Source organism: Muscardinus avellanarius (assembly GCF_963383645.1).
Source record: "Muscardinus avellanarius genome assembly, chromosome: 6".
Classification (NCBI taxonomy): Eukaryota; Metazoa; Chordata; class Mammalia; order Rodentia; family Gliridae; genus Muscardinus; species Muscardinus avellanarius.
The window spans coordinates 66,976,389-67,003,343 of NC_137791.1; the positions used below are offsets into that span (position 1 = coordinate 66,976,389).

Consider the following 26,955-nt stretch of genomic DNA (forward strand, 5'->3'; position numbering starts at 1 on the left):
ACTCTTTGTCTACTACCTACCGTAGAACACACCTACTGTAATCACCTACTACTCATTAGCAAACCCACTTCCAGTTTTTGTGTGCATCCACAGAATTAATCTGGATCACTCCTGCTTGTGACCTAAGACCTCCCTGCTTCTAAGCCCATACCTTTTTCTTCAGGAGTTATTTTTGGTGGCACTGGGGATGGAACTCGGGGGCATTCTATTCCCAGTTACATTCCCAGCTCTATTTCCTTCCTTCCTTCCTTCCTTCCATCCATCCATCCATCCATCCATCCTTCCTTCTTTCCTTCCTTCCTTCCTTCCTTCCTTCCTTCCCTCCCTCCCTCCCTCATTTTTTTTGCATGTTTGGAGACGGAACCCAGGGGCATTCAACCTCCGAGCTACACCCCCTGCCCTATTTTTTATTCTTTATTTTGAGAGAGGGTCTCAGTAAGTTGCGGAGAGCCTCACTAAGTAGCTGAGGCTGTCCACGAACCGCGATCCTCCTGTCTTAGCCTCCTGAATGCTGGGATTACAAGTGTGCGCTACCACACCCAGCCCAGCTTTATTCTTTATTTAGAGATGGGATTTTGCTGCCGGGTGTGGTAGCGCATGCTTGTAATCCCTGTGCTTGGGAGGTGAGAAAGGAGGATTGCTCAGGTTCGAAGCCAGCTGCGTTAGCTTAAGAGACCCTGTTTCCAAATAAAAATATAAAAATAGGTCTGGGAGTGTAGCCCGGAGGTAGAAGGGCTTCCAGAAACCACAGTACCACACACATACACACACACAAATGGTATTTTGCTAAATTGCTGAGGCTGGCTTTGAACCTGTGATCCTCCTATCTCAGCTTCTCAAGTACTGTAATTACAAGCCTGCAGGAATATGTCTAGCTTCTGGTCTTATTTTAACACAGAAGCCTGACTGGCTCTCTCTTTCTTTCTTTCTTTTTTTCTTTTTTTCTTTTTTGTGGTATGGAGGATGGAACCCAGGGACATTCAACCCTGTTTATTTTGAAACTGGGTCTCATTGAGTTGCAAAGGGGCTCACTAAGTAGCTGAGGCTGTCCACGAACCGCGATCCTCCTGTCTCAGCCTCCTGAATGCTGGGATTACAAGTGCGCCACCACACCAGGCCTGAGTGGCTCTTTAATATGTGAGCCAGACCAGATCATGTCACCCTGAGCAGTCTGCCCTATTTCACTCAGAGGAAAGCCTGAGTCCTGCCCCATCACCTCCTCCCACGCTCCTTCCTCTGTGTTCTGCCACAACCACTCTTGCACACACCAAACCCACAGCCACTTGCACTTCTACAGAGCCAGTCTACTCTGTGGGCTCCTCCAGATGTTCGCATGACCCCTCTCACCAAATCTTGGCTCAAGTGTTACTTTCTCAATGGTGCCACCCTATTTAAAACTGCACCCCAGGGCCGGGCGTGGTGGTGCACGCTTGTAATCCCCGCGCTTGGGAGGCGGAGACAGGAGGATCGCACAGGTTCGAAGCCAGCCGCGCGTGCTGGTTTAGGAGACCCTGTTTCCAAATAAAAAAGTATAAAAAATAGGTCTGGGAGTGTAGCCCGGAGGTAGAAGGGCTTCCAGGAACTCCAGTACCATCAAAACAAAACAAAACAAAACAAAAAAAACCCTGCACCCCAGCCAGGCGTGGTGGCGCACGCTTGTAATCCCAGCATTCAAGAGGCTGAGACTGGAGGATCACGGTTCACAGACAGCCTCAGCTACTTAGTGAGGCCCTCTGCAACTTAATGAGACCCTGTTTCAAAATTAAGAATAAAAAATAGGGCAGAGGGTGTAGCTCGGAGGTGGAATGCCCCTGGGTGCCATCCCCAGACCTGAAAAAAAAGTGCACCCCAATCTGCCATGACTGATTCCCTTTTTTTCTCAAAAGCACTTATCACTCACAGGTCCTATATAATTTATTGTACACATTTACCATATTTTGGTCTGCCATCCTCATCACCATCCCGCTAAGATAACTTTATTAATTTAGCAGGGATCTGTGTTTTATCTACTGATATATTCCCTCCAAGCACCTAGAACCTTTGGTACATAATAAAGACTCTTGGTAAATATGTGTTGAATGAACAAATGAATGGTTGAACTTCCTGAATTCAAAGAACTGATCAACATATCTTCCTTACCTGAAAGTATAACTGTAAATCAGCTTATTCTTTAGATTTAATCTGAATTAAAAGGGTACATAAAGCTGGGTGTGGTGGCACATGCTTATAATCCTAGGACTTGGGAGGCTGAGACAGGAGGATCAAAGGTTTGAGGCCAGCATCAGCTATTCAGGCCCTTTGTAACTTAGCGAGACACTATTTTGAAATAAAGAATAAAAAAAAAAAATATGGCTGGCCGTGGTGGTGCAAGGTTGCAATCCCAGTACTTGGGAGGCTGAGACAGGAGGATTGCACAGATTCAATGCCAGCCTCAGCTACTTACTGAGGCTCTCAGCAACTTAATGAGACCCTGTTTCCAAATAATATATAAAAATAGGTCTGGGCTTATAGCCTGGAGGTAGAAGTCCCCTGGGTTTCATCCCCAGTAACCCCCCCCCCCCCACACACACACAAATAAGGCTAGGATTGTAGTTTGGAGGTGGAATGTCCCTGGGTTCAATCGTCAGTACTGTAAAAAAAATTTTTTTTCTGAATTAAAACATGTTTAAAAAATGCCCCTCAGCCACTAAATGTTTGGTTTTATGCTATAATGAGGGAAGCTATAAAAAAAAAAAGCAATAAAACCCAGTACAGTGGTGCATGCTTATAGTCCCATCTGTTCAGGAGGCTGAGGCAGGAGGATTGCTTGAACTCAGGATTTTTTTTTTTTTTTTTTGGTACTGAGAATTGAAAATAGAGGCATTTTACCTTTCAGCTACATCCCCAGACCAATTTTATTTCTTATTTGGAAATCAGGTCTCATGAGGTTGCTGAGAGCCTCACTAAATTGCCAACGATGTCCTTGAACCTGCAATCTTTCAATGTCAGCCTCCCAATTCCTAGGATTACAAGTGTACGCTACCACATGGGGCTTTTTGAACTCAGAAATTTGAGGCCAGCCTGGGCAACACTTTGAGATCCCACCTAAAAACAAAACAAACAAATGAAAAAAGAAAGTTAGCCAGGCGTGGTGGTGTACACCTGTAATCCCAGTACTGGGGAGGCTGAGACGGGAGGATCCCAGGTTCTTGGCCAGCCTCAGCAACATGAGGCCCTCCACAACTTAGTGAGACCCTGTTTGAAAATAAACAATAAGACAGGACTGGGGGTGTAGCTCAGAGATAGAAGGCCTTTGGGTTCAACTCCCAGTAACCCCTCAAAATTAACAATTTAAAATCTTTACAAAAATCCTCAGGAGAACACGCCAAAGACTCACCTCTGTCTGAACCATTCCGTGTCTCTGTAGTCTCATGCAACGCACTAAATCAGAGATGTCAAACTGCCAAAGGGAAAGGAAGGTATATGTTAGATAAAATGGGTAACTAAACTTGAATCCCAAGAAGATCACAGGGAGATGGATGGCTTACACAGGATTCTACACCCTACTCTTCTTCCTTTCTAATGGTTTTGGAAACTCTCTTGGACAAATGACTCAGTGAATTGATTTTGTCATCATTTGATATTCTTATTTTTGTCATAATAATTAGAGTAGGCTGTTGTACTGAATATCTCCAACAGAAATCCTCTTCCCCGAAACTTGACTAATTTCTTATTAATTAAAACAACTGTACAAACCATTTTCCATTTTCCTTGCATACTGCTTTTCAGAATACAATTTCAGATCTTTTGATTTTAGTTGCCATTTTTTGAAACAAGGGAGAAACAAACTATTTGGTTTTGTACTACTTAAATTATTATAGTAGATATAGCAGTGTGTGTGAAGAGCAAAATAGACAGCTTTTTACTAAAATCCTTTAAGAGACAATTATTTAATTCCATACTATATAACAAGACATTCTGATTTTTTTTCCCTGCAGTACTGGTGATGGAATTCAGGGGCATTCTACCTCCGAGCTACACCCTCAGCCCTATTTTTCAGTCTTTTTTAATTTATAAGACAGGGTCTTGCTGAGTTGTGAAGGGCCTCACTAAGTAACTGAGGCTGTCTGCGAATGGTGACCCTCTATTCTCAGCCTCCCGAATGCAGGGACTGCAGTGTGTGTCACCATGCCCTGCTACATTCTGGATTTTAAGTAAGTTTTATACCAATTTAGATGCGAAAGTTAGATTAGACTCATTTTACTTTGCTTAGTTTATTTGGTAATTTTTAAATTCAGAGTAATTATTTAGAGATAAGACTAGCATTAAATAACAAAATATATATTCCTCTCGCATAGGTAACAACAAAAACAAAAATAACCACAAGATTTTTCATTTCAAAAATATATTTTCTTTTATACTTAAATATTCCTATCCCTAGAGTGTGATAACAATCTCATATAAGATGATGGAGGATAAAATGCAGTATTACATAAGAGGATTTTGAGCACACTATTAAGAAATACATTATTAAGCCAGCCATGCTGGCGTACACTTGTAATCCCAGTACTTGAGAGGCTGAGACAGGAGGATCACAGGTTCAAAGCCAGCCTCGGCAACTTAGTGAGGCCTTCTGTAACTTAGTGAGATCATGTTTCAAAATAAAGAATAAAATAGAACTGAGAGTATAGTTCAGAGGTAGAATGCCCTGGGTTCAATTCCCAGTACCATAGGGGGAAAAAAATACATTATTAAACAGTGAGAGCCAGGCCCGGAGGCACATGCCTACAACCCTAGTAATTGGGAGGCTGACGCAGGAAGATTGCAGGCTCAGGGTCAGCCTTAGCAACTTAGTGAGACCCTCACTACCTTAGCAAGAACTTGTTTTAAAATAAAAAGTAAAAAGAGCTAGGGATATAACTCAGAGGAAGAATACCCCTGGATTTGATCCCCAGTTCCAATGAACCAAAAACCAACCTGCCCCCCCAAAAAGCAAAAAAACAAAACAAAAAACCCAAACCCAAAACAAAACAAAACAAAAAATAAACACCACCAAATAAACAAACCAGAAAAAAACAGATCCACTGAATCATAATTCCTGGTCACATGCCCATTCAGCATAAACCTTGTACTCACTTCAAGATCCTGACTGATGAGTCCCAGAACCACATCGATGCAGATCAGGGTCCCTGAGCGCCCAATGCCAGCACTGCAGTGTGTGATGATGGGGCCTGACCGGGGGATGTGTCTCATGTAAGAGATGAAAGTGAGTAGGTCGTCGGGCTGAGAGGGTGTGTCATGATCTGGCCAGGCGGTGAAATTCAGATGAGAAATGTGTCGCACCTCTCCTGTCTGAATTTGTAAAACAGAATAAACACATAATGACATACTCTATTGTTCATATATTATTAGTTCTTAGTATTGTTTTGTCCTTTCAAATTCTGACTGGTGAATTGAATCAGATCAAACAATAGAAGAGAAAACTAAAACAAAACTCCTTTAAGAAACACATGGATTAAGCCGGGTGTAGTGGTGCACACTTGTAATCCCAGCATTCGGGAGGCTGATAACGGAGGATCGTATTTCATGGACAGCTTCAGCTACTTAGTGAGGCCCTGTTTCAAAATAAAGAATAAAAAATAGGGCAGGGAGTGTAGCTCGGAGGTCGAATGTCCCTTGGTTCCATCCCTAGACACCCCCCCTCCCCCAACACATACACACACAAAAAGAAAGAAAGAAAGAAAGAAAGAAAGAAAGAAAGAAAGAAAGGTAAGAAACAAACACATGGAAAGTTTTATCAAGAAGGCAGCTTGATCCACATTCTTTTTTGTGTGTGGTGCTAAGGATCAAACCCAGGACCTTGTGTATACCAGGCAGGTGCTCTCCCACTGAGCCTGGTCTCCAGCCCCTGCATGGTCCCTTGAATACTCTGGACACAGTTCGATCGGAGCCTTTGCACTTTCTGACTGTGGTGCTTCCCCTCGGTTGTGTTTCTGTGGCTCACTCAGCAATTCACAATTTGTCTCAAAGGCCACCTCCTCAGGCCTTCCCTCTCTACTGAAAACTCCAGCATGCTTCTCATTCTCCTTCGACCATTTGTCCTTCCTTGCTTAATTCTTTCCATAGCACTATTAACACCAATACCTCAGCAGGAAGCAGACTCAACGAGGGGGGGAATTTTGTTGTCTGTGTTGTTAAGTGCTGAATTCTCTAGGGCTCATTACAGGGCTTGACTCTGTCAAGATGTGTGGGTTAAATGACAAAATCATATTAGGACTATTGAACAAATATGCTAAGCTAGTGCAAGTGGATAAAGAGGTACCCATGTTCCATGTGTGTATAGAGCCATCACATGTTACTGTGAATATGTATGATCTGTATGTGCCAACTAAGACAAATTAAAAAAGTAAAAAAAAGACAATCTTTAATTCTTTTTAAAACAAGCATAGGTTACATTGGCATGTTTCTATCGGAACTGAACTAATATGCTTTGTTTCTATAAAGTAAAATCATTTTTCTGTTTTTTTTTTTTTTTCCGGGTCTGGGGATGGAACCCAGAGGCATTCAACCTTCATGCTACACCCCCGGCTCTATTTTTTTTTTTTTATTCTTAATTTTGAAACAGGGTCTCACCAAGTTGCAGAGGGCCTCACTAAGTAGCTGAGGCTGTCCGCGAACCATGATCCTCCGGTCTCAGCCTCCAGAATGCTGAGATTACAAGTGTGCGCCACCACGCACGGCTATTTTTCTGTTTCTTAAAAATGTTATAGCTCTAATAGGAAGCCCCGGCTTCAGTACAGCTGGATTACAGGAAGGGGTGTAGTGAGTGAGGAACAGAGGTGAGCCGCAATGCTGCCTTCCCTGGAATCTGACCATTTATCTAACTCAAGCTAAACTGACCTGGTGCTAGACGGCTGCAATGAGAATCATCTGAAATGACAACTGTTTATGCCACCATTGTCCATGTATTCCTAAATTGCCTTTATGAGGGATATTTTCTACACAGAGATCTTTTTTTTTTTTTTTTTTTTTTTGTACTGAGGATCGAACTTAGTATGCACTCTACTTCCAAGCTATAGCCCCAACCTGATTTTATTTATTTGGATAAAGGGTCTCACTAGGTTGGTGAAAGCCTCGCTAAACTGTGGAGACTGGCTTTGAGCCTACAATCCTCCTGTCTCAGCCTCCTAAGTACTAAGATTACAAGCATTCATTACTATGGTCAGCTCTATTCAGAGATTAAAAAAAAAACAGTTTCAATGAGTTTACTCAGAGGTTTGACCTTAAAAAATAAACTTTCAGAGATGGGGGTATAGCTCTGGGTTCAACTGATTCCCCATTACCACCAAACAAACCCTCCTCAAAACCCAGAAACCTTCCATCCTATAGCTTCTGAGCCATCTTGTCTAGTACTAAGCAAAGAACGATGAACGGTCACTTTAAAAGTCCTGCATTTTCATTTTCCATTTAATATAGTACATGCTAGAGGAGAGGAAACTCATGCAGAAGGGCACATTTAAGGTTCTACTTGTTAGGGAAGCATGCATAGGGCTGTGGTACATACATAGTACATGGTACATGCATAGGGCTGTGGAGCGTGCCGGCCTGGTCTCCAAGGACTCGCTTTGCTCACCTGGATGTCCTCCAGGGTCATGGCCCTCACCACGAAGCCCTTCAGCTGCTGCACGCTCACGAGGGCCAGCCGGAGCCAGTCACTGGCCATCGTCGTCTTGCCCAGGGCATCCGGCCAGTAGCGCTGGCATTTGACCTTCTCTCCTTCCACTTCTTGAGTCATCATGGCTATCACTGTGGACTTCTGTTCCCAAATCATCTGCCAGAAATCTCCCACAGTTGTAGGAAGAGGCCCCTGGCAGGCAATGTAAACAAACTCTTCTTTCCCCACTGGTATCTTGATGAAGCTGGCATTGATGTATCCCCCTTCATCTCCCAGAGGCACTCTTGTGGCGTCATCTGTGAATCCCACAACACAAAACCACAGAGAGCATGCATCGTTAATGGCCTCACCAAGAGTCAAAGATAGGAGGCATTCCTATGATCATAGATGCAAACACGAGCACTCACAAATTGCAGCACAGCCAAATTATTTTGTATTCCTTTCACTCGTGTTACAAGTCTATCTATGAAGTCATGATGTCAGCTGGGGGAGTTTCTCATGTGTGAAATTTGGTCTTTATTATCTAAATAATCTTGGTTAAAAATGAAAATAAATACATTTAGAACTTTATAGAAAGCAACTAGAAAAATAAGCAAAAACAACTTTGCTACTTCTATTCCACCAACATTTTATGCTAATGACGAGGATACTGAGTACTGAGTAACAATGTCACATATTTATAAAACAAGAATTAGTATTACTATGAAACTATTAAGAACGGTATTTACTGTAAATACCATTGGTTTCTTTTTTTTATTGTTCAATTTTTTCATATTTATTTTTAATTGGTGCACTGTATTCATACATCATAGTGGGATACATACTTTTGTAGACATACATGCACACATTGCCCAGTCAGCCCCCACCCGATCCCCACCCCATTCTCTCCCTATCCCCCCCTCCTATGCTTGGCTTAGTAGTTGACATCTAGTATTATAGCAATTTATCCAAAATTAAAAATGATAATCTCACATAACAGTTTCATTTGTCTGATACCAAGCTTTTGATGACTTAAAGATAACATTTCAATATTTCTTTTTGCTTTCTTTCTTACCAGAGAATCTATTTTTTTCATTTTTTAGGTGAAACTATCATATATTTATATATTTATTTTTCAGAAAAAAAAATCTATCCTAATATGGAATATGGACTCTAGGTACCCACATCGATCTTGAAAAAGAACAAAGCTAGAAGATGTATATTTTCTGATTTCAAAACATATAAAGCTACAATAATTGAAACAGTGTAGTACTATTCTAAAGGCAGATATATAAACCATTGGAGTTAAATAAAAGCCTAGACCTAAATTCTTCCCTATATTGTCGTTATTTTTGACAAGGTTTCCACGAACATTTGGTGGTAGAAATAATAATCTTTTAACTAAATATTGTTGAAAAATAATAATTACATGGAAAAGAATAAAATTGGACCCTTACCTAATCCCATATACAAATATTAACTCAAAATAGATAAAAGACCTAAATATAAATATTAAGACTATAAACTTTTAGGAGAAAATCTGGGTCATAAAACCTCACAACATTGAAATTGGCAGTGATTTCTTGGTTATGATTTCAATGGCACAGGCAACAGAAGAGTATACAAACTCCCTAAAAAATAAAAAAACATATTGTATATCCAAAGACAATGTAAACAGAGTTAACAGTTACTAATAGAATGGGATAGAATATTTCCAAATGCTATATCTGAAGGTATATTAATATTCCAACTAGAAATCCTAAAAATTAACAACAATAAAGGCAAACAATACCCTTTAGAGATAGGTAACAGACTAACATAAATAATGAATCTCCACAGATAACCAATCTTAGTTGTCTGTTGGATGGAAAATCTTGTTTCTCTAGTTCTGATGTGTGTTACCTATTTCTTCTTTGTAGTTAATCTCTTTGAGTATTTTCTCTAGCGCTGGTTTTGAAGACATAAATTCCTTCAGTTTCTGTTTGTCATGGAAGCTTCTTATTTCTCCATCTAATTTGATAGAAAGTTTTGCTGGGTAGGAAATTTTTGGCTGGAAGTTGTTTTCTTTCAGAGTTTGGAATATGTTACTCCAAGCCCTTCTGGCTCTCATGACTTGGTTTGGGAAGTCTGGAGTGATTCTAATTGGTTTGCCTCTGAATGTCACTTGGCCCTTTGCTTTTGTTGCCTTTAAGATTCTCTGCTTGGCTTCCACATTGGTCATTTTGACAATTATGTGGCGTGGGGATCCTCTTCTCTGATCCTGTCTAAAGGGAGTTCTATAAGTTTCCTGGACCTGCGTATCGACCTCTTGCTCTATGTCTGGAAAATTTTCTATTACTTCCTTGAAGAGATTGTTGATCCCTTTGGTTTCACTTTCTTTTCCCTCCTCTATTCCAATTATTCTTAGGTTAGCTCTCTTAAAATGGGCCCATATTTCTTCAATATCAGATTCCTGCTGTTGGATATTTTTTCCTAGATTAGAAACTATGCGTTCATTTTTGGAATGATCATCTTCTAAGAGCGAGATTCTGTTCTCCATGTGGTCTAATTGGTTGTTTGTACTTTGAATTGAGGCCTTTACTTCATTAATTGCATCCTTTATCTCTTTTTGGCTCTCTCTGAGTTCTTTTCGAAGCACCTCTATTATTTCTACAGTTATTTTCCTGATTTGATCTTCTAGAAATCTCTGATTTTCAGTTTTATCGGGTTCTGATGTTGTGGGGTTGTGAGCATTCATTGCTCCAGTATTATTCCTCTTTCCCATGATTTCGGAAGTTTGTGCCTTCTCTAGGTTCTTCCCTTGGGTCACTATGACTTCACTTAAGGTGCTCTGGATCTCGAGTCAGTAGTATCTCAGACCCCACTACTCCTTTACTGGGTTGTATCACAGAGTCTCCGACCCAGAGAGTCGATAGAGGCTGCTTTAGACCGTGGGGGGTGCCAGGTTGCACGTTCTCCTATGGTGTGATATCACTGCCACCGCCCCTCTCCCACTGGGTCAAGTCCCAGTGAGTACAGTACTGGGATTTCTCCGCTGTGGCCCGCAATTTGACTCACTGTTCTTGAGTACGCAGATGTAGCTGTAGTGAAATCGGTGCTGCTGCCACCGGTGGCAATATGGCGCCGCTGCTACGCCCTCGGCTGTTGGGCTGGCGTTTTTTTTTTTTCTTGGTTTTGATTTCCACTCTGAATCCCTGCAGCGTGTGCTGAGCTCAGACACTGGGAGCTTTAGATATCCTCTGCGCCGAGAAATCCCGCCTGGCTGTTCCGCAGCGGCTCCCCTCGGCTTGCTGTGGCCGTCCTGTGAATTCGCCGGCAGTATGGCGCTGCTGCCGTGTCCTCGGGTGTGAAGCCATGTCCTCGGGCGTGAGGATCTCCTCTGTGGCTCTGTTCTCAGTCTGCTTTCTCTCTGGAGCCTGGTGATTTTTTTTGTTTCTCTGGTGATGTTGTTTTCTGGCTTTGAAAGGCGCTGATTTTGTGGTAATGGATATTTGTTGTTAGCGGGGCTCTTAAGCCCCGCTTTTCTCGGTCGCCATCTTCCCGGAAGTCCCATTGGTTTCTTTAATTAGCTGAGTATGGGAACACATGCCTGTAATTCTTGTAGTTGGGAGGCTGAGACAGGAGAATTGCAGGTTTGAGGCCAGCCTCAGCAACTCAATGAGACTTGTTTAAAAAAAAAGGAAAATAAGAACAGGGCTGCGGATATAGCTCGGAGGTACAATGCTGCTGAGTTCAATCCCTAGCACCCTCCCCTCAGAAGATTTCTTGATTTTCAGAATATATTCTTTGAAAAGGAATTCACATTGTGTATCTAAATTTGTTACTGATGTTAATCTCTGAAATTTTAGGTAGGTACACACTTATGTAAAGGATAGCTAAGCTAGCATACACATTTTAAATCAATTCAAATGATATTGAACATACATTCAATTTGAAGACAACCTGGGACTTACAAGGAAGTATATTTTTATATCTGTTCTTCTTCCTGTTTTCCTTAGTCTGCCCAATTAGGCACTGATCCAAAGGCTTTAATTCTTGAAGGTTCTAAAGGCAAAAATGCAAATATAGGTAAATTTGTTAAGAAAAGCAGTAATTCAACAAATGGAACCACTTTCAATGTTTAGGTGCAAAATTAGCCGACTGAGGCTGACTTTGAGTGTTCAGAACTAGAGATGTCCTAAAAGAACCTAAGTGGTGATAAATTAGTGTTGAAATATGTCATCAAATCACCTTAACTAAACATGTTACACCCAACCAACTTTATGAGATAATACTTTGTTTTCATTTCAATTTAAAAATGTCTACAGTTAGACTGTAGAAAAATATGACTTATAAAAACAAGCTTAAAATAATGACCTAGATCAGAACTTCTTGACAGCATTGTCTGTGGGGTCATAGACTATTCTCTGTGGTATTGTTGTGGTCGGACTGCCAGCTATTGTAAAGGCAACTCTTACTTTTCACTCATTCCCTTATTCAAAAAACAGATATTGAGTGCCTATTGTATGCAATGCACTCTAGTAAGTGCTAGTGTAGCTCTGAGCAAAAAGATACAACTCAGGCTCGCATGGAGCTTGCATCCTATTGTGAGAAAGAGGGGCAAAAGGAGTAAACAAGAAGATACTGTCATGGATGCCTTGGAGAAATCAATAAGCTGCCGTGATAGAAGAGAATGAAGATCCACTTTATAAGGTTGTGATAGGAGCTGTCTGATGGTGATGTTTAAACCCAATAACTTAAAGAACATATCGTGCCTGCAAAAGAGATTTAGGGAGAGCCACAGTGGTATGCCTTCATTGCTGTGGGCTTCAGTTTCCAAATTCTTATGGTGAAATAAGTTATTTGGAGGAACGTGTACAAAGCACCGAACACACAGCAGACACTCTCAATGAATGCCAGCTCCTGTAGTGGCATTAAAGCTTGGGCAGTGAGCAAATTGGCAGTTGGTTTGAGGGAGAGGGGCAAGGTCAGCCTCCAAACTCCAGTTGCTGCGTCTCTCTCACCTAGTGGTAAAGAGGGCGGTGCCACAAGACCCCAGAGCAAGCACTCTGAACCCCTGCTGCTTTGAACCGGGGAGAGTATTCTTGGAGCTGTATTTAATTAATAACTGCTGTGAATGATATTACAAACTGCTGTGAATGATATATGAAGTTAAGTGGATGGTTGGAATTAAAAAAAAAAAAAAACAAACACGTAATTTGTCCTTATAATGAGGCAGGGACTAGAATCTTCAGAGGAAATTTACCAAGTTTTGAGTAGTTACTATGATCTCTCTAAATCAATACTGTTAGGATCTTACATAGAAAAATCGATTTACTGCTAGATATGACAAGATGTGTTTTCATAGTTTTAAGTAAGTTAACTACAGGTAAAGTTAGAAAGTAATAGGCATTTTCAAAATTTCCCTTAACTTTGGGTTAGTAAGGACACATCTTTCCTTAAAAATGCATGCATATACTTTGTTGGGGAAGAACCACGGCAGAGGCACTGACCTCCAGCTCCTTGGAAGGAATTCCTTGGTCCAGCAGCCCCCGCAGCATTCGGATGACGGACTTTAGGTTGGTGCCAGCGTACCTGCCAGAGGGAAGCACCCGGACCACAGGCAGTGCAGCGAGCTCCTCGTTGGTCAGAAAGAGAGGACCTGGCAAGAAGATGAAGGCTGGGCCTTAAAAATGCTCTGCCAGAACTGATTTGAGCAACACACCAATTCATCCAATCTTATTCTCACCTCACCTATTTTCACAAAAGGGAGACTCTTAAGTGAGGCAACAGAATTAGCAGGCAGTATTGACGACAGTCAACACAAGAAGTCTTGGCCATAGGATGGCTCTGTGTCCAACCTCTACAGAGACACCTCACAAATGCTCAGTTCTTAGTGTCCTTGACTTTCATTTCTATTTTATGTTTGTTTTTTGTGGTACTAGTGATGGAACCCAGGGGCACTCTACCACTGAGATACATTCCTAGCCCTTTTTTTTTTAATATTTTGAAACAGGGTATCACTAAGTTTTTGAACTTGATATCCTCCTGCCTCAGCTACCCAAGTACTGAAATTATAGCCATGTGCCAACACTCCCAACAATGTCTGCCTGTCTATCTATATCTACATATACATATATATCAATTTTTTTTGCAGTACTGGGGATGGAACCTAGAGGCATTCTACCTCTGAGCTACAGCTCCAGCCCTATTTTTTATTCTTTATTTTGAAACAGGGTCTCACTGAGTTGCACAGGGCCTCAGTAAGTAGCTGAGGCTGTCCGTGAACTGTGATCCTCCTATCTCAGCCTCCCAAATGTTGGGATTACAAGCGTGTGCCACCATGCCCAGTGAGTTATTTATATTTTAAGAGGAGTTTATGTTGTTTCTTTTTGCTTCTCTTGGATTTAATTACTTTATTTTTTTTTTTTGTGGTGTGGGAATCAAACCCACCAGACCTTTTTATTTTGAGATAGGGTTTTGCAAGCAGCTGCCCAGGTTGGCCTTGAACTTATGATCCTCCTGCCTCAGCCTCCTGGGTAGGCTTTTCCCAATTTTAATGACACTGCTTTTTATAAGGAAAACATTTCTAGTCTTGTCTTATTTCTTTGCATTTAAATTAGTTGCTAGCCAAGTGTGATGGTGCATACCTGAAATCTCAGTACTTAGGAAGCAGAAACAGGAGGACTGCAGGTTTGTGGCAAGACCCTTAGCCACTTGGTGAGACCATGTATCAAAATACAAAATAAAAAGAGTTGGGGGTGAGGCTCAGAGGTAGAATGCCCCTGGATTCAATTCTCAGTACCAAAGTGGGGAAATTAGTTTCTAAACACATGGGGAAAGATGAAGACAGACACTTCAGAAATTCAGCAATTCTGAGCCAGGTATGGTGGCGCACACTTGTAATCCCAGTACTTGGGAGACAGAGACAGGAGAATCGCATGGGTTTGAAGCCAGCCTTAGCTACTTAGTGAGGCTATCAGCACCTTAATGAGACCCTGTTTCCAAATAAAAATATAAAATAGACCTGGAAGTGTAGGCCGGAGGTAGAAGGCCCCGGGTTCCATCCCCAGTACCATAAAAAGAAAAAAGGGGAAATAAAAAAAAAAGAAGAAGAAATTCAGCAATTCTTCACAGCAAGAGTGCTCTAGGAACACTGATTAGTATTCCTCACTTACTTTACCACTCACTCTCGGCCCTCAGTGCTGAGACCCTGACATTTGATAGTTTTCTTTATGAAGATGAAAAATTCTCTTGAGTTCTTCAAAAGTTGAGTCAAAGAAATGTGTTAGAACAAATATGGGTCTTATTTAGTACCTTCTCTATGCAAATTGCTGTTTTTGGTACTGGGGATTGAACTCAGGGGCATTCTACCTCTGAGCTACACTCCCAACCCTTTTTTATTTTTGTTTCAAAACAGGGTCTTGCTAAATTGCTGAGTCTCACTACGTTGCTGAGTCCGTCCTTGAACATGCAAGCCTTCTATCTCAGCCTCCCTTACAGGCGTGTGACACCATGCCTGGCTTGGAAATTAGTAGGCAACTCTTATCTCCGAAAAAAGGAGAAGACATTTCTTGCTATATCCTGCACAAGTATAGCTTTAACTACATTAATCACTTGATTAAATTTTTTTTTTTTTTTGTACTAGAGATTGAACCCAGGAGCACTGAGTGTCCCTAGCTCTTTTTAATTTTTATTTTGGGAAAGAGTTTTACTAAGTTGCCCATACAGGCCTCAAGCTTGAGGTCCCCTGCTTCAGCTTCTCAAGTCTCTGGGATTAAGGCAAGTGCTTTACTGAAGTATTTCAATGATGCAGCTATGTAGGCAAACAATAATGCTGGGTACTGTGAGGGATGCAAAGCTGGACGAGTCAACAGCTGGCTGGGGTATGGCTAGTAGGAAATACAAGTCCACTCATGTGAAATAACCAGAGACCTTTCAGGATGGCGTTTTAATGCCACAGGAGCTCAAAGGCTGCATAGATAAGTGTGGGCTGCAGGAGTTGACAAGAGCACTGTGTGTACAAGTCTACTTAAGTCATGAAAGTGCTAATTTAATGTCATCAATTTCCCTTAAAAATGAAAATAACAAAACCATGTTCTTTTATTATTATATTAAGATGTCCGTTTTCCAAGCTCTCTCTCTTTTTTTTTTTTTTTTTTTTTTAGTACTGGGGATGGAACCCAGGGGCATTCTACTTCTGAGCTACACCCCCAGCCCTATTTTTATTTTTTATTTTGAAAGAGGGTCTCACTGAGTTGCAGAGGGCCTAAGTAGCCGAGGCTGGCTGTGAACCTGCAGTCCTCCTGTCTCAGCCTCCCAAGTCCTGGGATTGCAGGCTGCACCGCCACGCCTGCCTTGATTTTGCTTTTGAACCAGGGTCTTGCTAGGTTGCTGAGAGTCTCCTTACTTGCTCAGGCTGTTCTCAAACCTGTGATCCTTCTATCTCACCCTTTCAAGTACTGACATTACCAAATCTTAAATATGAAATAAGGAAATAAAATTCTACTTTTCCAAAAAATTCTACTGGCTCAGTTATAAAATTCCGTTGCATTTATATATGTCTTTGAGAGATGAGGTTAGGAGTCAAGGATGGTAATTCCCTACTTTCAGCTACTCTGCCTCTTTTATGATAAATAAAAAGTATTTTTTTACTTCTCTTTCTATAATGGCAGAACTGTGCTTCCATTTAAAGTGTATATACATATATTTGCATGCTTTACTCCAGAGCACTGAGTATTTTAGACTACAACTTGAGCACATAATCTAGTTACATAACAGTTGGTGTTTGTCTAAGTGATTTAAATTTATATATAAAACCAAATATAATATGGACATTAGGCAAATAACATACCCATATATTATAAAAATGTTATTTCTGTTGGGTGTGGTGGCGCACACTTGTAATCCCCACGCTTGGGAGGTGGAGACAGGAGGACCACGCAGGTTTGAAGCCAGCCTTGCTGGCTTAAGAGACCCTTTTCCAAATAAAATATAAAAAATAGGTCTGGGAGTGTAGCCCGGAGGTAGAAGGGTTCCATCCCCAGTACCACCAAAAAAAAAAAAAAAAAAAAAATGTTCTTTCTTTCTTGCTTTTTTTTTTTGTAGTACTAGGGAAGAAACCCAGGGGCATTCTACCTCTGAGCTACACCCACAGTTCTATTTTTTATTCTTTATTTTGTAAAAGGTGAAAGATTTATGCAATTCGAAGAGAAACCAGAGTGTTATATTATTCTTCATTTTTTTTTTTTTTTTTTTTTTTTTGCGGGTCTGGGGATGGAACCCAGGGGCATTTGACCTCTGAGCTACACCCCCTGCCCAATTTTTATTCTTTATTTTGAAACCAGGTCTCACTAAGTTGCAGAGGGCCTCACTAAGTAGCTGAGGCTGTCTGCGAACCCCAATCCTCAGGTCTCAGCCTCCTGAATGCCGGGATTACAAACGTGCACCGCCATGCCCGGCTTTATTCTTCATTTTGAAACAGGTCTTACTAAGTTGCAGAGGTCCTCACTAAGTAGCTGAGGCTGGCTGCGAACCTGTGATTCTCCTGTCTCAGCTTCCCAAAAACTAGGATTACAAGTGTGCACCACCACACCTAGCTAGAAATTGTCATTTCTAAACTATTATTTTCCTTTTCTTTTTTCATAATGAGAAAATTGCTAGTAAAATTCTTGCCTTTACCGGGATCTTCATAGTTTCTTTTCTCTATTGGCAATTCACCACTTCCCCATGTCACTTCATTGTCATCAGTCTTCCTTTCTTGTGACTTCTGCGTTAAGCTGTTTCAACAAAACACAATTGTAACATTTTATTTTTGTCCACAAAAATAAAGTATTATGGCCTAATCACTTATTTTTACTGCAATTATTACAGCATTTTAACAATATATTACAGCATTTTAACAATATATATTATATATATATATATATATATATTTATATATTTGAGGTAATGGGGATGGAATGCAGGGACATTCTACCTCCAAGCTATACCCCAGCCCTATTTTTTATTCTTTATTTTGAAGCAGGGTCTCACTAAGTTGCAAGGGGGCCTTACTAAGTAGCTGAGGCTGTCCGCGAATTACCATCCTCCTGTCTTAGCCTCCCAAATGCTGGGATTAGAACTGTGCACCACAACTCCTGGCCCAACTATTACAGTATTTTAAAATAGACCATTTGAAGCCATGGTGGCGCACACTTGTAATTCCCGTGCTTGGGAGGCAGAGACAGGAGGATCACGCAGGTTCAAAGCCAGCCGTGCTGGCTTAAGAGACCCAGTTTCCAAATAAAAAAGTATAAAATAGGTCTGGGAGTGTAGCCTGGAGGTAGAAGGGTTTCCAGGAACCTCAGTGCCACCCAAAATAAATAAAAAATAAATAAGTAAATAAATAAGCTGGAAGCATTTCCCTCTTTCTCCCTCCCATCCCTCAGTTAGGTTGCCTTATTTGTTCATCTATAGTTTCTTCTTCTTCGTCTAGTGTACATTCACAAACGTATCAAAGTCAATCACTAAGTCAAACATAAGGAGGGAGGAGGGAGGGAAGGGGGAGAGAAATGGGGAAGGGCTAAATAGGTGATGTGTGTATGTATGCCTGTACCATCTTGTATCCCATTAAGATGTATGACTACATGCACCAATAAAAAAAATTAAAAAAATGTACTGGAAGACATAAATAGAGCTGAGGTGCAGAATCTTCTAGCTATACCCTCAGGCCTTTTTATTTTTATTTCGAAACAGGGTCTTGCTAATTTGCTGATGGCCTCACTAAGTTGCCGAGGCTGCGAACCTTGTATTGTAGTCTCTCAAGTACGGGGATGACAGGCATGTGCTACCACATCTGATATTTTAAATTTATTTTCAAACAGATTCCAAGTCTTTGAACCTTAGTCTGATGGAGCCCCTTGGCATGGACAAAGTGATTTCATTTCTATCCCTAAACATGGGTAAGTGATTACAGCGTGTAAGTGGGTAGCTTTCTCTTCGTTTTCAACACCTGCCCACTGATACATCAGATGGGTGTGTTCTAATTTACTTAAAGATGTTCCTAGTGAAGAAACATGCTTATATGTGGGCATTCAATGTAATGAAACTCAGTCCAAGTCCTCATTATTCTAGGGGTACACAGCAGATAGCATCCCAAGTAAAATGGGTGGTCAGAAAAGAGAAACTAGGTAGGAGAATAGTGTTTAGTGCTAAAGTGAGATGAAAAAGGATTATGTAAAAGCCTGAATACATTTTTTCACTTTCTGGTAGTCAGGGGAACAAAGTAGAGTACTTTAGTCTTGATGACCAGAGTCCACACCATTAAAATAGGACATGGACTAAGGCTGCCAAATGTCAACGGTACGAACTGTATGCATTACTTCATTAATAATATCTACAAGCCAGGTGTGGTGGTGCATACTTCTAATCCTAGTATTTGGGAGGCTGAATCAAGAGGATTGCATGTTCAAAGCCATGGTAACTTAGGCTCTCAGCAACCTAGTTTCCAAGTAAGAAATAAATCAGGTTGGGGTTGTGTCTTGGAAGTAGAATGCCTCTGAGTTCAATCCTCAGTACCAAACCAAACCAAAAACATACCAAAAAAAAAAAAAAATCACTGTCAATATCTGTGTGTGTGTGTGTGTGTGTGTGTGTGTGTGTGTGTGTGTGTGTGTGTTGCTGGGGATTGAACCCAGGGACATTCTACCTCTGAGCTACATTCCAACCCTATTTTATTTTAATTTGAAAATGAGGATGTGTACATAGAGTGAACACATCAACATCAATCTCAGTACTCTGTATCAGGGAGGGAGGAAATGAGGAGGCAGTGGGGGGGGCACCAAGTGCTGTGTGCGTGTATGTTACTGCCAACATGATTTACATTATGATGTCGGACTACAATAAAAGCACATCGTAAAAAAAAGAAGAAAGAAAACAAGGTCTTCATAGGTTGCTGAAAGTCTTGCTAAGTTGCTGAGGCTGTCCCAGAACCTGTAATACTCCTGTCTTAGCCTTCCAAGAACTGGGATTACAGATGTATACCACCATACCTGGCTTCAATTTGCCTTTATAAGGAAATGCAGCTGGGTGTGGTGGCTCATGCTTATAATCCCAGCATTTGGGAAGCTGAGACAGGAGAATCCTGGTTCGTGGACAGCCTCAGCTACTTAGTGAGGTCCTTTGCAACTCAATGAGACTCTCTTTCAAAATAAAGAATAGGCTGGCGTGGTGACACACTTGTAATCCCCGTGCTTGGGAGGTGGAGACAGGAGGATCGTGTAAGTTCGAAGCCAGCCTTGCTGGCTTAAGAGACCCTGTTTCCAAATAAAATACAAAATAGGTCTGGGAGTGTAGCCCGGAGGTAGAAGGGTTCCATTCCCAGTGCCACCAAAAACAAACAAAACAAAACAAAAAAACCAAACCAAACCAACAAACAAAACCAAAATAAAGAATAAAAAAAATAGGGCTGGGGTGTAGCTCACTGGTAGAATGCCCCTAAGTTCCAACCCCAGTACCATACACACACAAAAAAAGAAAATGCAAATGACTTCTTTTGACTGTCTGATTATTATATAACATGAAGCAAAATTATGTATACTTTGTCAATCAACGATACATATGTACCTTTTCTCTGATAATGTTATAAAAATCTTAGCATATTAGAAATTGTTTTTAAAAAACTTTAATGGGGTTTAAAAAAGTCTCTTACCTTCTTTGGTTTCATTTTTCTTACTCATGAAAATGAAAATTTTTGGAAGTACAGAAAAATACAGAAACAGGAATCGAAGTTACTCATAATCCTAGCAGAAGATAATTGATATCTTCTCCTTTTCTCCCTGTCTGTACTGGGCATCAAATAAAAGGCCTCCTGCATGCAAAGCAAGTGCTCTACCACTGAGCTGTATCCCCAGTCCTTTTTATGCTGAGACAGGTTCTCACAAAGTTGCTCTGGCTGCCTTAAACTTGTGATCCTCCTGCCTTAGCCTCCTGAGTCTTTGGCATTGTAGGTGTACACCACTATGTCTGGAAGCACATTTTCTTTTATACCATTCGTTTATTCATTTTTTTTTCCAGGATTAAATGAATATTACTTTTCTGGAGCAATTGTATACTAAACACATTTTCATATGCTAATAGAATATCCTTGTATAAAAATTTTAAAACAAGATAAAGTGGCACATGTCTGTAATCCCAGTACTTGGAAGGTGGATGCAGGAGGACTACAGGTTGGAGGCCTTAACAATTTAGTGAGACCACTCGTAGCAACTTAGGGAGATCCTGTTTCAAAATAAATGAATGAATGAATAAATAAACAAACAAACACAAGTAAATGGATGGCTGGGGTGTACTGGAGAGGGAAAATGCCTGTGGGTTCAATCCTCAGTGCTAATAAATAAATATTAAAAAATTAAAATATTTTAAATATTTAACCATAGTTCCATAATTTACTCAAATATTTTTATTTTATTGAAAAACAAATAGAAAATCAGATCATTTCTAAAAAAGAAAAAAGAATGAAAGTGTTAAAGACACTTGGAAAATCTTACCTTTCACTGTTCGTTTTTTCTTCACAATATTCTTCACAGCCATTCATTTTAGTAGACTACAATAGAGAAAAATAAAACCCAAATTAGGCTATTGTAACAAAAATTAAATTTTTACAATGTTTAACTTTTGTGTGTGTGTGTGTGATACTGGAGACTGAACCCAGGGGCATTCAGCCTCTGAGCTACACCTCCAGCCCTAATCCATCCATCCATCCATCCATCCATCCATCCATCCATCCTTCTTTCATTCCTTTCTTCCTTTTCCTCTTCCTCCTCCTCTCTCTCTCTCTCTTGTGGTACTGGGGATGGAACCCAGGGGCATTCTACCTCCAAGTTACACCCCCAGGCCTTTTTCCATTTTTTTTTTTTTGTGGGTTTAGGGATGAAACCCAGGGGCATTCAACCTCGGTGCTACACCCCCTGCCCTATTTTTTTACTCTTTATTTTGAAACCGGGTCTCACTGAGTTGCAGAGGGCCTCACTAAGTAGCCAAGGCTGTCCATGAACTGTGATGCTCCGGTCTCAGCCTCCCGAATGCTGGGATTACAAGCGTGCACCACCACACCCAGCCTTCCATTCTTTATTTTGAAATAGCATCTCACTGAGTTGCAAAGGGCCTCACTAAGTAGCTGAGGCTGTCCACAAACTATGAACCTTCTCAGCCTCCCAACTGCTGAGATTACAACTGCGCCACCACACCTGGCTATTCTTTATTTTGAAACAGAGTCTCACTAAGTTGTGGAAGGCCTCACTAAGTAGCTCAGGCTGGCCATGAACCTGGGATTCTTCTGTTTTAGCCTACCAAGTACTGGGATTACAAGTCTGCACCACCACGCGTGGCTCAAATGTTTAACCTTTTCCTGTGATTTATTTCTTCTATGTGTGTGTGTGTGTGTGTGTGTGTGTGTGTGTGTGTGTGGTACTAAGGTTCCTGGAAACCCTTCTACATCCGGGCTACACTCCCAGACCTATTTTTAAAATATTTTTATTTGGAAACAGGGTCTCTTAAGCCAGCAAGGCTGGCTTCAACCTGCGCAATCTTCCTGTCTCTGCCTTCCAAGCGTGGGGATTACAAGCGTGCATCACCACGCCTGGCTATTTCTTTTATTTACTGTTACTCCTATTACAAAGACATATATGATAGTCAATTAATATACTCCAAACAGGCTGAAGCATCAGGACCAATAATTATTATTATTATTATTATTTTGGTGGTACTGGGGTTCCTGGAAACCCTTCTACCTCCAGGTTACACTCCCAGACTTATTTTTATACTTTTTTATTTGGAAACAGGGTCTCTTAAGCCCATGCGGCTGGCTTCGAACCTGCGCGATCCTCCTATCTCCACCTCCCAAGTGCGGGGATTACAAGCATGTGCCACCAAGCCCGGTGCAGGACCAAGAATTTTTGATGTCCCCATTTAGTCATCTTCTTGTATTGGTTTTTCATTTCTTACATAAGAGTATTAAAAGTAAAGACACCAGGAAGCCAGGCATAGTGGTGCATGCTTGTAATCCCAGTACTTGGGAGGCTGAAACAGGAGGATTTCAAGTTTGTGGCCAGCTTCAGCTACTTAGTGAGGCGCTCCACAACTTAGTGAGATCCTGTTTCAAAATAAAAAAGTTTTATTTTGAATGGATAAAATAATAAAAATTGAAGAAAATAATAAAATTACATTTTATTATAGCAAAATAAAATTTTTTATTATTTTATTTTTATTTTATTGTCCAGAAATAGAAACAAGTATAATTCAGAAATAGAAACAGAATGCCTCTGGGTTTCATCCCCAGTACCAAAAAAATAAAAAATAAAAATAAAAAAATAAAAAATAAAAAGAAAGACACCAGGAGAAAGCAAGGTAAAAATCTGAATCAATGATCTTTTAAATACGAACACTTGGCATATGCCTTTATATTACTTCAATTTATTTATTTATTCATTTATTTTTGTTACTGTTGAGACTGGCCTTGAACCCTGAATCCCTCATCTTGTCATCCCAAGCACTGGAATTACAGGCATGCACTGTGCTTGGCTCTGCTTCAGTGTTATCACCTGAAAATGAGCTGGGTGCAAAAGCATGCATCTGTACACTCAGCTACTTGGGAGTCTTAGATGGGAACATTACATGAGCCCAGGAGTTCTAGGCTAGCCAGGGAAACATAATAAGAACCCCATTTCAAAACCAAAACAACAAAAAAATGTGAAAAGGGCTCAAGATGGTGAGTGTCAAATGTGTTATCTTGCCCTTTTATTATCAAAGATCAATGATCTTGTACTTTTGAGTATGGTATCACAGAGACCCTGATTCTGCAACAGGAACATTTTGCTGCAATTACAGATGTCATCTTACACTCTTAGTAATTCATATATTTCAATCATTATCAGGATAAATTATATAACACTAGGGAAATTCTTTTCATCTAATAGCTCTCAATTATCTGACCCCTGAGCCAGGCGTGATGGTGCATGTAATCCTAGCATTCGGGAGGCTGAGACAGGAATATCGTGTTTTGAGGACAGCCTCAGCTACTTAGTGAGGCCATCTGCAACTTAATGAGACCCTGTTTCAAAATAAAGAATAAAAATAGGGCTGGGGTGTAGCTCAGATGGAGAATACCCCTGGGTTCCATCCCCACACCCGCAAAACAAACAAACAAACAAACAAACAAACAAACAAACAATCTGGCCCCTGTTCAACTCTACAATCTCCCCTTCACTTGCTAGGCTTCAAACCCACGGGTCTTTCTTTAACTTCTTCAAAATTACTCATCTCTTACTACCACAAAACTCTTTCTATGAGAGGCACTTTTTACTGTGTTTTGTTTTTCTTTTTGGTATTAGAGATTGGACCCAGGGGTGCTCAAATGCTGAGCTACATTCCCAACCCTTTTCAGCTTTTATTTTGAGATAGGGTCTTGCTAAATTGCCCAGGCTGGCCTGGAAATTGCATTCCTCCTGCTCAGCCTCATATGGAAAGGCATTTGATAGGACATTCTGAAATGAAATTAAAGATTTCTATTTTTTCTTTACATTTTAAGTGGCATTGTTAGTGGTAGTAAAAACATGATGAAAGTCACTATGAGCTATTCAGAAAAAAGTTTTTCAAAATGCCTATTATAATTATTAATACTTGGGCTGTACAGAAGAACATCTTAAGTAAAACTACTAAAGAATATATTTTGAATGTTAATATTTATATATTTCTATAGATTAAGAAATATTTAGCAGATACAAGCTTCTTCACATATGCACATATTAAATATTTATAAAGGGCCTGAACCACGGACTTCCGGGAAGATGGTGACCAAGAAAAGCGGGGCTTAAGAGCCCCGCTAACAACCAATCTCTATTACCACAAAATCAGCGCCTTTCATAGCCAGAAAACACCATCAGCAGAGAAACAAAAAATGTAATTACAAGGGACAGAGAAAAAGAGGGCTGGAAAAATGGGACACCAGAAAGAAACCAGACTGCAATGCTGCGGCCGGAGCAGTGGCACGGAACGGCAGGCACCATCTTTCCTTGCAGCGCCAGCCCCAGAGAGGAGGGGGACTCAGAACGGAGCTCAGAGCCACAGAGGAGATACGCCGGCCTCACGCCCGAGGACGCGGCAGCAGTGCCTTACTGCCGGCAGCAGCGGCGAGGTCACCGGACGGCTACGGCTACAGACCAAAGCACTCAACAGCCCACCAGGCTCCAGAGAGAAGTGGCGGACAGCGAGCTGAGGTGAGCCACTGTGGAACAGCCGGGCAGGATTCGGCAGATTTTTCCATGCAAGGAGCATCTAAAGCTCCCAGTGGCTGGGCTCAGCAAACCCCGCAGGGACTCAGAGTGGAGCTCAAAACCAGAGAAAAAATACGCCAGCCTCACGGCCAAGGGCGTGGTAGCGGTCCACTACAGCTCCATCTGCGTACTCAATAACAGTGAGTCAAATTGCGGGCCCCAGAGGAGAAATCCTGCACTCCCAAGAACTTGGGCCAGTGGGGGAGTGGCGGTGACAGAGATATCACACCATAAGAGAACGCCCAACCTGGCACCCCCCCATAGTCTAAAGCAGCCTCTATCGACTCCCTGGGTCTGAGACTCTGTGATACAACCAAGTAAAGGAGTAGTGGGGTCTGAGATACCACAAACTCGAGATCCAGAGCACCTTAAGTGAAGTCATAGCGACCCAAGGGAAGAACCCAGAGAAGGCACAAACTCCCGAAATCATGGGAAAGAGGAATAACAATGGAGCAATGAATGCCCACAACCCCACAACATCAGAACCCGATAAAACAGAAATTCAGAGATTTCTAGAAGATCAAATCAGGAAAATAACTGTAGAAATAATAGAGGTGCTTCGAAAAGAATTCAGAGAGAGCCAAAAAGAGATAAAGGATGCAATTAATGAAGTAAAGGCCTCAATTCAAAGTACAAACAACCAATTAGACCACATGGAGAAGAAAATCTCGCTCTTAGAAGATGATCATTCAAAAAATGAACGCATGGTTTCTAATTTAGAAAAAGATATCTGACAGCAGGAATCTGACATTGAAGAAATATGGGTCCATTTTAAGAGAGCTAACCTAAGAATAATTGGAATAGAGGAGGGAAAAGAAGGTAAAACCAAAGGGATCAACAATCTCTTCAAGGAAGTAATAGCAGAAAATTTTCCAAACATAGAGCAAGAGGTCAATACACAGGTCCAGGAAACTTATAGAATTCCCTTTAGACAGGATCGGAGAAGAGGATCCCCACGCCACATAATTGTCAAAATGACCAATGTGGAAGCCAAGCAGAGAATCTTAAAGGCAACAAAAACAAAGGGCCAAGTGACATTCAGAGGCAAGCCAATTAGAATCACTCCAGACTTCCCAAACCAAGTCATGAGAGCCAGAAGGGCTTGGAGTAACATATTCCAAACTCTGAAAGAAAACAACTTCCAGCCAAAAATTTCCTACCCAGCAAAACTTTCTATCAAATTAGATGGAGAAATAAGAAGCTTCCATGACAAACAGAAACTGAAGCAATTTATGTCTTCAAAACCAGCGCTAGAGAAAATACTCAAAGAGATTAACTACAAAGAAGAAATAGGTAACACACACCAGAACCAGAGAAACAAGATTTTCCATCCAACAAACAACTAAGATTAGTTATCTGTGAAGATTCATTATTTATGTTAGTCTTTTACCTATCTCTAAATTGTATTGTTTGCTTTTATTGTTGTTAATTTTTAGGATTTCTAGTTGGAATATTAATATACCTTCAGATATAGCATTTGGAAATATTTTATCCCATTCTATCAGTAACTTTTAACTCTGTTTACATTGTCTTTGGATATACAATATTTTTTTATTTTTTAGGGAGTTTGTATACTCTTCTGTTGCCTGTGCCATTGAAATCATATCCAAGAAATCACTGCCAATTTCAATGTTGTGAGGTTTTATGACCCAGATTTTCTTCTAAAAGTTTATAGTTAAGATTTATATTTAGGTCTTTTATCTATTTTGAGTTAATATTTGTACATGGGATTAGGTAAGGGTCCAATTTTATTCTTTTTTATGTAATTATTATTTTTCAACAATATTTAGTTAAAAGATTATTATTTCCACCACCAAATGTTCGTGGAAACCTTGTCAAAAATAACTTGACATATATGGAAGAATTTATCTCTAGGCTTTTATTTAACTCCAATGGTTTATATATCTGCCTTTAGAACAGTACTACACTGTTTCAATTATTGTAGCTTTATATGGCTTGAAATCAGAAAATATATATCTTCTAGCTTTGTTCTTTTTTGAGATCATTTTGGGTATCTAGAGTCCATATTCT

At 40.6% G+C, this 26,955-nt stretch overlaps 1 protein-coding gene across 1 annotated transcript in view; it reads right to left on the minus strand.

Moving 5' to 3' along the window:
- Window positions 1-26,955, minus strand: part of PTPN13 (protein tyrosine phosphatase non-receptor type 13) — a gene marked incomplete at both ends in the record, with an annotated part of 193,749 nt that overhangs the window by 373 nt on the left and 166,421 nt on the right. Inside the window, 7 exons of the mRNA XM_080697337.1 lie at window positions 3,377-3,439; window positions 5,116-5,331; window positions 7,613-7,950; window positions 11,587-11,677; window positions 13,126-13,274; window positions 17,288-17,391; window positions 21,142-21,197. Of these exons, the coding sequence (XP_080553463.1) occupies window positions 3,377-3,439; window positions 5,116-5,331; window positions 7,613-7,950; window positions 11,587-11,677; window positions 13,126-13,274; window positions 17,288-17,391; window positions 21,142-21,197 (1,017 nt within the window). The remainder of the gene's footprint in view (window positions 1-3,376; window positions 3,440-5,115; window positions 5,332-7,612; window positions 7,951-11,586; window positions 11,678-13,125; window positions 13,275-17,287; window positions 17,392-21,141; window positions 21,198-26,955) is intronic.